Source organism: Ostrea edulis, chromosome 4 (genome assembly GCF_947568905.1).
Source record: "Ostrea edulis chromosome 4, xbOstEdul1.1, whole genome shotgun sequence".
Taxonomy (NCBI): domain Eukaryota; kingdom Metazoa; phylum Mollusca; class Bivalvia; order Ostreida; family Ostreidae; genus Ostrea; species Ostrea edulis.
The window spans coordinates 71,531,396-71,544,785 of NC_079167.1; the positions used below are offsets into that span (position 1 = coordinate 71,531,396).

Below are 13,390 nucleotides of genomic sequence, written 5' to 3' on the forward strand. Positions count from 1 at the left end.
ACTATCACCCTATAATCATTAACAGGTGACAACCAAGGCTTTAATTGCATTTCAATTACCTGTATTTGAATTGCTGATAAAGAATGAAATTTTTTTTTTAAATTCGGAAAAGGATCTGCACCAAAGGCCTGAAGACTTTACATAGTGAAAGATTCCAAAAACTGTATCTGCTATAATTGGATTTAAGATGCCATTTATGAAATGTTAAAAAAAAAAAAGGAGTCCGATTTCTTGGTTAATGATCGCAAGAGATGATTTTTTTGTAAAATTGTGTCAGTTTAAATCATGTGCTGTCACGTAAGACACAGACAACCCTTTGTTATGTAATGGAGAATGATGTTTTTATCCTCCTCATTTCTATGATTTCTCACACAATTAAACACATCTAATTTATTCAGGGAATACCAGACATACTTTATTCCATCTATACTTTATAGTGATTTAATCAGGATTATTGAACACAAGTTTGTGGGGCAGTCTGAATTGTTCTTTGTTAAAGGATTTTGGGGAAATCTACTAAAGCAGTCAGTCAGGCGTAAATTAGGTCGATGGTTGGTGCCTTGCAGGTAAAAATCTCAGCCAAAATAAAGTAAGAAATTGTCTGTCAGGCGCCTCTGGTTGTCTCTGTCACTTGTCTTCTATTGGATGGGACTAGGATTAGAAAGTTAGATATGACAATGTAACCAAATTATTTTGCCTATCTGATGACAGAGACTCTTGTTTGTTGATTAGTGCTGCAGTCATGTGACCCCATCCAAAAAAGGGAAGTATGTGTAGGGTATTGCTTATCAGTTTCCTGCCGCAATATTACCACAGCATATTTGTGAAATCTCAACCAGGATTTAATATTTCTTCATTGATTACAGAGAAATCGTGGAAAATACCAAACTCCACATAGAAATCTTTGAAGAGTTGCTCAAGAACGGCTCCTGGGGTGAAGTTGCACCCCCCACACCTCCACCCCCACAGCCAAGGCCCAAGTCCCCCTTACAGGATTCACCAATGTCTGCCCAGGAGAAACTCAAGGAAGCGGAGTGGTACTGGGGAAAAATTTCCAGGGAAGAAGTGAATGAACTTTTGTGTGATAAATCGGATGGGCATTTTTTAGTTCGGGAGGCCACAACCCCCGGGGATTATACCTTAACCCTCAGAAAGGGGGGCACCAACAAACTCATCAAAATCTACCACAAGGATGGAAAATATGGCTTTGTGGAGCCCTTGACATTTGATTCTGTGGTGGAATTAGTGCAGTTTTACAAAAATACCTCACTAGCAATTTATAACAAGACTCTGGATACCAAGCTGTTACACCCTGTATCCAATAGGAATCAGCAGGTTGGTGACTGAGGCATAATATTGTGTGTATTTTCTCTTTTGGGAATTTTGCTCATTGTGCGACAGGTCAAAACCCTCTAGCCATATATTTAATGAGGAATAATGCCCTCCATAAAGTTTTCTCCATTTTCATAATTAGATCCTTAAAAAAAGTCATTTGCAATTATAAAGAGAACAGTGGTTATGGTTTTATGATCTTTTAATGGAAGACTTAATTCCACATAATTTACATTCGTTTTTTCCATTGGTGCTTTAATCAGCAGGTAGTGATCGTGCAGTCTGTGTGATATTTGGTTATGTAGGGAAAAGATGTGATTTGATAAGGAAGGAAAATTGACTATTCCATTGAGTTTTATAGTCATTCTCTCTGGAGAGGAAACCTGAATGGTTTTCTGTAAATGATAATCAATACTGAATACAAAGGTCAGAACCCCCCAAGGTCTAGCATGTATCAGACATGGTATGAGAAATCCATGGAAAGAATGCAACAGTCTCCCTGATTGGTTTATGATATGGTCAGCACTAGATAAGGGCCAGACTAACTGGGGTGATTTGGTCATTGGCAGATAAGGACCAGACTAACTGGGGTGATTTGTTCAGCTTCAGATAAAGGTCAAACTATCTAGGACAAGTGATCAGAAGATGTGATACTGAAATGACCCACTCAGATTACAAAAGTTAAATCTACTGGGGATCTGGTGACTTATGGAAGTGGCAAAGCAGCATCACATTTCTAACATAACATTTGATAATGATTCTATTTTCTGTTGAACTATACGATTTACAACAGAAGATTACATTTCAGTTTATTCACAACTGAGGTAATACAACCTCCTGTCTATATAGATAACACATTTTAGGGTAGATAGAGGTGCAAGACTGGTCTGTTGTTAGTCATAATGTATGTATTGTGGAGAAGTAAGGAGAATTTGATACTGCTTAGTAAGAGGATCAAAGGTAACTTAGGATCACCATATTTATTATTAAGAGTTGAATACATACAAATCTCCTTGACAAGGACAGGCATAAACATATCAAAAAGTACAATAGGCAGACATAATTTTATCATATTTCAAAATAGAAATATGCCCCTGAAAATTTTTTTTGGTGTCAATGATGCCTCATGTTGACAGATTGAAACAGGTGAAGTACAGCTAGTAATTAGCGTACTTTAGAAGACTGAAAATGGGTCTTCCTTAATTTCCATGTAATTAACAGACTGTGCTAGTCACCAGCCCCGACTAGGTGGAGCTGGCGATGACAGGTTCACTAAAGTCAAGTTTATTCCAGGATTTGCCGATGATGCTCTATGAACTGTAGATCTGTGCTTGTCAGATCTTGGAATATAACTGAGCTTCAAAAAAAAACTATCTTACAAAACTATTAATTAGCAAATCTTGTGATTGTAGATACCACGGCTTTTATGGAACAAGCTGTTAAAGAATGATATTAATCCATTAACACACATTATTATAATAAAAACATGTCCAAAATGTTACCGACATGATAATTTTCGGAAATATGTTAGGATAGTGTTATCATTATTAATCTTGTCTGATGTATCATTTGGTTTGTCTGATATTGAAAAGTCGGGGATGATTTATTCTAGGTTACTTTTGTTACATGTGTAGGTTACTTTGGCAGTCTTCACCCAATTTTCTCGACAGTCAGTAGAACTAGTGGACTTAACGTTTGTACTATAGACAAAATTTCAATATCAAAATTGGACATCTTACTTCGTTTCAGTTTCATCGTGTACATATTCAATGAGCTATTTCTGGACATCTTTTTCAGTTTCAGTTTCATCGTGTACATGTTCAATGAGCTATTTCCTCTTTTCCTCATATTCGTTGTGCTTACTTTGAATTTCTTTCCATATTTTCTTCCGTTATTTCACATTGCTGTGTTTGCCTTCAGAACATCAATGACATTTATTTTGAAGGTCAAGGATATATTCACACTCACTAAACCACTTTGAAATGCCTTTGTTAAGCATCATATTAGTGAATGAAGAAAAAGTTAACTCAAACGTACTTTGTTTCAATAGAATTTCTATTGAGAATTGTTTATTATCGTAATTTTTTACTGCTTTGGTAACAAGTCCAATTTTGTTGTCATAGACGTGTGGGAGTGTTGAAGAACCATGTCTCGGATCAATATCGCAACAATTTGTCAACTGTCCTATGATAAAACAAATGTTAATAGAAGTGGGAAAACAGTACTGTCATTTTAGACTTTAGAAATAGGCTAGAATGTTGTCTAACGGGTAGGCCAACAATGAATATATGGACTGGGAAGAGTACAGAATTTCAATGATATCCAGGTCAGATAATTTGAAATAGATACAGAAACAAGATTTGAGAAAATTGGGATTGGACAGATTGTTTTGGATTCTCTGACTACACACAATGAGCAATTCCCAGACAAAAATGTAGAATCCCTATGAAATAAAGAGTGAAAAAAGCAAGACATGAGATAAGCTTGCCTAGAGAGATTTGTATTGTGTGTTTACTGATGTTGATACAGAAGTATAACGATGAATGTTTACCTCCCTTTAGGATGGACCCTCACTGGTGGACAAAACTGAACAAATGGAAAAACTAAAGCAAGTCCACCATGAACATCAGACCAAGATGGAGGAGTACGATCGTCTGTACGAGACTCACTCAAAACTGAACCAGGAACTCCAGCTTAAACACCAGGCACTGGATGCCTTCAAGGAGACTGTTATCGTGTTCAAAGAACAGATGGAGCTACATAGGCGCCACCATGGCGAGGTTCCCATGCACGAACTCCAAAAGTAAGGACTGTGATTCAATTTCAGAAATCAGAACGGACGCAATAAACTGGGGTGTTTTTTTTTTATGGGTAACCGATTTTCCTATGTTAGAAAAATTTTAAGGTTTTTCTTTAAAATAGTCTTTTATTAATTTTGTTTTGCTTTTACAGGTTATCAGAGAATTATGAATTACTAAAAAGTCGGTGGTTAAGCATACAGGAAAGCAAGCAAGCTCTAGAGATCGACATCAACAAGAAAACTGTGCTAAATCGATCTCTGATCAGTGACATGAACAGCCTTCGACCCGAAATCAAGAGACTGCACAAACAACGAGAGCAAATCCGTAAACTTCTGCAAGATAATGGTATGTCCATGGAGCACCTTGACGATATCCTGGAGAACCAGCCATCGCAGGGAAAGGAAGTGGGACTGAACAGCAAAACTATGAATCTTTGGTACGTGGAAGTCAATAGACAAGATGCAGAAAACCTGCTGCGAAACCAGCGAGATGGAACTTTCCTGATCCGACCACGAGCTGGTGACCCGACCAGCAAGCATGCCCTGTCTATTGTGTAAGTACAATACTTCGAACGTTTTTCACTAGTGTAATGTGATACTTGTGAAAATTCCTGTGTTTGATAGTTGAGGTAATGATTGAAGATTATATTATCTTGAAATTTTATATCCTACAGTTGCAATGGTAGTGTGGGCCACTGCAAGATATACCAGAACAACAATGGGTGTTATGGCTTTACGGAGGGAAATCTGGACAAGTCATCACTGATTGAACTTGTGGACCACTACAGTCGTGAATCCCTAAAGGAGCACAATCCCAGTCTGGATATTCGACTGATTTATCCAGTGTTCGAGGGCCACGATGATAACACGGGAGTCTACCTCCACATGCAGCAAGACTGAGAAAGGAACCACTGACTGCATAATCCACAGAAATCCTGCAGTACAGGCAGGTGCTACCCAATGTGTAATGTCTTTCATTATTGGTTGACCTACCGAGGGTCACCATGACGACAAGAGACGTCTGCAGTAATTTGTGCTCAGTGAAGCGTGACATAATGATGTTATGGCAGATCGTGCAATGCCGCAGTGATTAAAATTTTCATCGTAGAAGCTCCTGCGTTCAAAATGTGATATAATCCAAGGAAAAAAACACAAACAAGATACCAAGGATCTGTGTATAACTAGTGCATGGATTTGTGTATAACTAGTGCATGGATCCTTGAAAACACTAAACAGTGCTAGTCATACATGTTCAAATGGCTGACAGATTATAGTGAGAGAGGTTTGAGTGGCAGAGTATTGGAGCATTCTAGTATTCACATTCAAAATTTTGTCTTGTCCCAGCATTGAACAATAATGGGAGTATACATCATCATCCATGGACCATTTGTATCAAGTGAAGTGACTGTCCGATTGGATTAACTTGACCTTTATGTCCTCTGAACTCCAAGACTGTGACGTGTCATCACCATAGAAATAAAAGTTAAAGTTGCTTCAGAGGATTCATTCTCTGCAGAATATTCTATAAACTTCATAGGGCGAAGTGTCAAATTCTAGATGCAGTATATTTTAATGAGATTTTATTCTTTTAATAAGTGCTACTATAAACTGACTTTGTTAGATGGTCCACGGACTCAGCTGTTTATTTCTTAACAGTATCGCCATTGATCTTCGTTGTATGTTTTCTTATTGGCGCCACCTGGTGTCTGTCTTACAGAACCACCTGTGGTGACAAATAAAATTATGTGCATATAAATGGTAGACTTGTGTTTTCCTGTCAAATTTTTCCGATAAAAGATTTAACCATTTCACTGTTGACCAGCAATTTTAATATTCTAGTTTACAATCACATAAATCATGGAAAGTTTCATAGGAGGAAGAAAATAAATAAAAACGAAAATTTGTATCTTTACTAATAACTTTATTAGAATGTTATGCAATTCATTGTCACTGATGTATGGGGCCCTCGTTATTGATTATAATGATGTGATAACAGGTTTCAGTGCAGAAATAATTGTGTTTTCATGCAACCTTGTCCTCAAACATGACGTCAGCAGAAAAGAAAAAAATAAATTTATACATTTTAAAATCACAATTTCCTTGATGGGTTAGATATAGAGTGCATCTTTGCCAATGCAAACCTTCTGAAAAAATTATCACAAAATTTTTATAGGATGGTTTGAAAACAAAAAAATACAAGAATGTTAAATAGTATAATATATCCTAATATAAATGGTTGGCTTTCTTTCAAAATACACATATCGGTAATATATTCCTTGTCAATTTAATTCCTTAGTTGAATAGTTTAGTGGATTGAGGTTTGCTTAGTTGAATAATTCAGTGGATTGAGGTTTGCTTAGTCAAATAGTTCAGCGAGTTGAGGTTCACTTAGTCGAATAGTTTAGTGGGTTGAGATGTTGATGGTGCACAGAAGTTTATTTTTCTTTTCTTCTTAAACTGCAGCTTTTTTTTGTTATACATGAAATAAAGTAAATTTGAAACTTTGCAATTTCAAAATCCTTCACTTTCCATCCATGACCATTTCAATCGAATTAAAATTGGATGTTAGATTTGCTCGCATATTCACTTGCATAACTATGTTATGAGAGCAAGTGTGTGAGCGGATCTATCGTCTAACTTTAAGGAGGTATACTACACCAGAGAAATATGATATGGATGAAAAGTGGAGGATATATACAACAATATTTTGAAATTGAAAATTTTCAAATTTACTTTATTTAGTCAAAAAATGCAGTTTTAGTAGAAAGCAATCTGAAAAAGATTATAAAACCCCTGCTGGAATTGAACCCGCTATCTACAGTTCAACAGTCCACGTGCTAACCTACTGACCTACTCAGCTGGGCAATAAAATTTGGAATGAATAGACAAATATTGCTGATATTTATATTTTCATCCATGTTTTAAAAGGAAATCAGCCATTATGACAATGTAGAGTACCTCCTTGATTAGATTGTGACCATTTTCTCTGGCGTGTCATTCCTCCTTAAACCAAACTATAGTTTAAAGAGATGAGAGTAATATTCATAAAGACGGCATTTAATTTTTCAGAAGGTATGCATCGACAAAGATGCACTCTTATATCTAAAACTGTAAGGAAGAAAGCATCAATTCAGCTAAGTTATTAAGAAGAATGACAAGATTATGTGGCTCATTCATGATGTTGCAGACGGATTCATCACAACTTGGAATATCATTTTAATTCCTACACTTTTCATCCAATTCTTTTCAAATTTGGCAAGCTGGAGATTTTATTTTAAAAAGTTCACTTCAGCATATAAGTTGAACTTAAAAGCTGTTCAAAGTTTAGAAATATTCATGATTTAGAATGTGAATTTGAATTTTGACGATTTACCTTAAAGAGGAATGTTACACCAGAGAAATTTGATGCGGATGAAAAGTGGATGCGTACAACATTTTGAAATTGAAAACTTTCAAATTTACTTTTAAAATTTAGTCCAAAGGTGCAGTTTTAGTAGAAAGTAATCTGAAAATAATTTAAACTCCTATTGGAGTTGAGCCCACAATCTACAGTTCAAAAGCCTACTGAGCTACTCGGCAAAGCAATTTTAAAAGGAAGTCAGCCATTATGATGATGTACATGTAGCATGCATCCTTAATCATAATAGCAAATTGGTGGCATGAAATTTTACTTTTTTTCACCATTTCTTAATTTTTACTAATACTTTAGACACAAATTAAATTAATTATCAATTGAATTTTCATGAAAATTGAAAGAAATGAATTTTTGTTTTAATTTTAGAAAACTAATAGTTTTATATGAAGTACATGTATATAGGGAAAATTATACTGGTTCATAATGATATGGCCCACAGCTGTTTATTAAACATATTTGTTTGGTTGGTTTTTTTTATGCATTTTATTTAATCTTGAAAATTTACTGTAATGTAGCAAAGTAAAGGATAAGTATGAATAATACATGTCATGATGGCTGATTTTTTAAAAAACTTGAATGAAAATATAAATATTAGCAATATATAAATCTAACTACCTAGCTGGGTAGCTCAGGAGGTTTTAACATTTTAGCAGAGGTTTTAAAATTTTTTTTCCGGATTACTTTTTACTAAAACAGCACTTTTAAACTAACTAACATTTCAAAAGTTTTCAATTTCAACATATTGTACATCTCTACTTTATTCCCATTAGGTGTAGTTGTCCTTAAGATGTCTTTCAACACAGGAATACTTGACAATATCATTTAGCAGTGGCTGATACAGCTGATCTGATGAGCACAGAAATGGGGAAATTATTAAAAATCATACTGTCACGTCTTCAGTAAACGCCAACAGTGATAAGTTGATGCGAGACGGTAAAGTCTTCCAACATGTACTAGGGGGGCGAACGAGAGCGGGGGAGGCCGGCTGGACGAAGTCTGGGTTTTATCGCCCCCGAACGGACAATGCCAGGGTTTAATAGCCCGTTGTCATGGCTATTTGGTCATTTTCAGGCGTTGTGTAGCTGACATTAATGCTCGGGGCCCTCTCCTGGCGGTCGCCAGTGTGTAGCCTGGCGGACATAACGGCGATCACTGTCCTATTGCTTGGCTATTTGGTGGGCGTTTCCCAACGATAAAACACGGTCGTTACTAAACAGGTACGGGAGTCTTGTAGGTCGACCTCCTGACAGTCCGCGGCTATTTTCGTAGCTTTGACTCTTAACTGTCCGCGTTTCCTGCTTCTGAATATTCTTGGAATAGCTCTATACTTGTCCTCGCTCCGAGCGTGGAATCAATCGGTGTCTTGGTAACGGAAAGAGAAGTGTGACACTGCAAGAAAGAGAAAGTTAGATTTATTTTCTCACAGGGCGTGATGTTAAGAATCGATGTTTTACATCACAGGCACGTATCATCTATTTTTTAGGGGTAGGGGGGAAAAAGTAAAATTGCAATTTGGCTCCTCTAAAAATCTTAATAAGCAAACTAAAAAAAAATAAAAAATTGTGATTTACCCCGATCTTTTTAAAAATCCCTAATTCATTGGGGGGGGGGGGGGGGTTGCATTCTTCTGTGTGACCGACTGACTCAGATTATTTTTTCCCAAACTTAATTTTCTTAAACTCTGGGGGAAGGGGGGGGGGTGCAGTCTTTTTGTTTCTTTCATAACTTTCAAGCTTACGTTTTTCTTATAAACTACTACTATCAAAAATAGGAGAGGGGGGGGGGGGGGGCACTCAATGTATATGTATTTGTATTACAAAATATTTCAATTTAAAATTTATTGATTCATCAAACATGTTGGCATACAATCACGTTACACAGTATGATATATATAATGATAATAAACTACGCACTGACAGTTCATACAAAGGGTACATATGTAAATATATATATTTTGCATGTACATGTGTAAATAACAAACAAAATGATCCCCCCCCCCTCTCCTCCCGATTGTTGTCATTGTACGTGCCTGCATCGCTTTAATTCAAATAAGAAACTTCATAGTTTGGTGATGGGATCACCATTCATGATTCACCGCATACATTTGACAGATTTCAACAGTTAGATATGTCATGTTTTTATTTTGCTTTCACTGTATGAAACTAACGAAAGCGGTGGCTCAGAGTTAAGACATTCCTTTTGTGACCAGGAGACCCGAGTTCGAGCTCCGCCCATGCCTTGGCAATGTCAAGCCCAAGACATGAAAATGGTAATGACTACTTTTTCGCCTAACGATCGGCATTTAGAAGTAAAAGTCAAAGGCAAAGTCACTTTCTAAGTTAAAACGTTCTACCGTAATCGAAAATTGAACCGGGGTTTCCCGGTTGCACAGTACTTCATTACTAAACTAACGCACCTCATCACTAGACTACCGCACCTCATCACTAGACTACCGCACCTCATCACTAGACTACCGCACCTCATCACTAGACTAACACACCTCATCACTAGACTACCACACCTCATCACTAGACTACCGCACCTCATCACTAGACTAACACACCTCATCACTAGATTACCGCACCTCATCACTAGATTACCGCACCTCATCACTAGATTACCGCACCTCATCACTAGACTACCTCATCACTAGACTACCGCACCTCATCACTAGATTACCGCACCTCATCACTAGATTACCGCACCTCATCACTAGACTACCGCACCTCATCACTAGACTACCGCACCTCATCACTAGACTACCGCACCTCATCACTAGACTACCGCACCTCATCACTAGACTACCGCACCTCATCACTAGACTACCACACCTCATCACTAGACTAATGCACTTCATCACTAGACTAACACACCTCATAACTAAACTACCGTACCTCATCACTAAAGTACCGTACCTCAAAACTAAACTACCGCAACTCATCACTAAACTACCGCAGCTCATCACTAAACTACCGTTCCTCATCACTAGACTACCACACATCACCACTAGCCTACCGCACCTCACCACTAAACTACCGCACCTCATCACTAGGCTACCACACCTCATCACTAAACTACCGCACCTCATCGCCACGCGTATAACTATGGAGCGCCAAATTAACATAAACTCAAATAATTGAAGATATCTTCAATTATTTGAAGATATCATCAATTCATTTGATGCACGCAACAATTGAATTAAAGATCTCTTCAAATAATTAATGATATCTTCAATTCTTAATTATTGCGCGCATTAATTGAATTGATGATAGCATTAATTCTTCAGCTGAATTGATGCGTGCTTTAATTGAATTAATGATCTCTTCAAATGAATTCATGATATCAACAATTCAATTGATGCGCGCTACAATTCCACTAAAGAGAGCAATAATTGATATAATGCGCATATTAAATCAAATGATGAGAGCAATAATTGAATTGATGCGCGCATTAATTCATTTGATGAGAGCAATAATGGATTTAATGCGCGCATTAATTCAATTATTGCTCTCTTCAATTGAATTAATGATATCTTTAATTCATTTGAAGAGAACAATAATTTTTTTAGAGAGAGCAACTATATAAATAAAGATATCTTCAATTCAACATATCCACAATTGAATTAATGATCTCTTTAATTGAATTGTTGCTCTTTTTAAAAGAATTGATGCGCGCATTAATTCCTTATACAAAAGCATTGTAAATGATTTAAAAAGAGATCATCAAATTATTTATACCGAGCTCTAAATTAATTAATGCGAGCAATATTTCTACTAAATTGATGCTCTCATCAAATGAATTGAAGAGAGCAATAATTGAATTAATGCGCGCATCAAATCTATTATTGCTCTCATTAATTCAATTGATGCGCGCATTAATTCAATTGATGAGAGCAATAATTGAATTGAAGCGCCCATTAATTCATTTGATGAGAGCAATAATTGATTTAATGCTCGCATTAATTCAATTAAAGAGAGCAATAATTGAATTGATGATATCTTCAAATAATTGAAGATATCTTCAATTATTTGAGTTTATGTTAATTTGGCGCTCCATATATAAAGCTATTTAACATCGCAGTTTCTGGATGGCGTCCAACTGTTGTCGGGTGCGTGTATATTTCTATGCGATGTCCCGGGGGATAGGATTTTTAAAAATTTCCAAATGGATCCACCAATGGCATTTTTTTCTAGGAAGGATGTTGGTCCAACCTATTTAAATAGGGATCTAACGTGAAGTATTTTACAACTTCTGACTATAATCTTCATTTACGGAAAACGAGCATCCTCCACTCCCCAAGGATCCGCTCCCATGCGTGCTCATTAATACAAAAATAGCTTCAGCGCAGTTAGCACATCTACAGCGTTCTCTTTTGGACTAAATGACATTAGTGCAGATGCCAAGATTTCATTCTATTCCCCATTTACTAATCAAATTAAACACGACCTCACCCATAAACAGCTGAACAGTTCGTGGTTAAAAGGCACTGAAAGAAACATCACGTAAGTGCTAATATTATCCATATATATCTTAAAATCATGGGAAATTTCTCTATAATTTCCTTACCCGTGGTACAAATCGAGGAAGTTGCAATCTAATGCTCCAGGAAAGATAACTCTTGTTGAAATAATCCCTTCTGCAGGTTTGTACTCTTTGTAACAAACTAGAACTAGGCGATGAATTCCATTATCTGTTCAGTTGTACGTATTTTCTTCACTTATTGTCGAAATACTATTAGCTATTGTGAATTAATGAACTGTAAAGACAAATGTACTATGAGAGGACTTGCCTTATCAAGTTAGTACTGTCAATATTTATATGATAGGCCTATTACCTTCCTGTTGTATTTCGTTCATTGTGTTCAACATTGTTGTTGTTTTGGTTGATTTTACCTTTTTTGTACTATTATGCTCCATGTGGAGCCTTTAGTGAAATAAAAAAGTTTTTTAAAAAAGTTTCAAGGTTCGCAATATTAGAAAGGGGTTGGAATAATTAAATAAAAATAAGATTTTGGTTATTTCCAATCAATTAGAATGCACAAGTAAACATATTTACATGTACTACAATATAACTGCAGAAATCAAAATGACAAAACCTCCATTATCTCGTATGTTTCGGGGGTTGGGCATAATCATGTTATTCGATCCGTTTTTAAAAGTCACATTTACGGAATAAATGCTATCGTAAAGTCCGCGGATTGAATAACATGATTATGCCGGGGGTTGGGGGGTAGTAGGGAGCTTGATGATTTCCAGACCCCTGTCTTTTAAGTGGTTCCCTTAATTTGGGATCATTTTAGTCATTATAGGGGTGGGGATTAAAGACATTATTAAACATATACATCTATGGAGCGCCAAATTAACATAAACTCAAATAATTGAAGATATCTTCAATTATTTGAAGATATCATCAATTCAATTATTGCTCTCTTTAATTGAATTAATGCGTGCATTAAATCAATTATTGCTCTCGTCAAATGAATTAATGCGCGCTTCAATTGAATTAATGAGAGCAATAATTGATTTAATGCACGCATTAATTCAATTATTGCTCTCTTCAATTCAATTGATGAGAGCAATAATAGATTTGATGCGCGCATTAATTCAATTATTGCTCTCTTCAATTCAATTGATGAGAGCATTAATTTCGTAGAAATATTGCTCGCAATAATTGATTTAGAGCTCGGTATAAATAATTGATGATCTCTTTAATTCAATTGAAGATATCTTTAATTATTTACAATGCTTTTGTATAAGGAATTAATGCGTGCATCAATTCTTTTAAAGAGAGCAACAATTCAATTAGAGAGATCATTAATTCAATAGTGGATATGTTGAATTGAA

The 13,390-nt window shown here is 36.1% G+C and overlaps 1 protein-coding gene across 5 annotated transcripts in view; it reads left to right on the plus strand.

The window, feature by feature from the left end:
- Nucleotides 1-5,888, plus strand: part of LOC125669491 (phosphatidylinositol 3-kinase regulatory subunit alpha-like) — a 60,492-nt gene extending 54,604 nt beyond the window's left edge. For all 5 annotated transcript variants that reach the window (XM_048904023.2, XM_056163678.1, XM_056163679.1 and 2 more), the window contains 4 exons: nt 867-1,335; nt 3,894-4,135; nt 4,285-4,686; nt 4,807-5,888. In XM_048904023.2, coding sequence (XP_048759980.1) covers nt 867-1,335; nt 3,894-4,135; nt 4,285-4,686; nt 4,807-5,032 — 1,339 coding nt within the window. In that variant the 3' untranslated portion in view covers nt 5,033-5,888. The remainder of the gene's footprint in view (nt 1-866; nt 1,336-3,893; nt 4,136-4,284; nt 4,687-4,806) is intronic.
- The last annotated feature ends 7,502 nt before the right edge of the window (nt 5,889-13,390 follow it).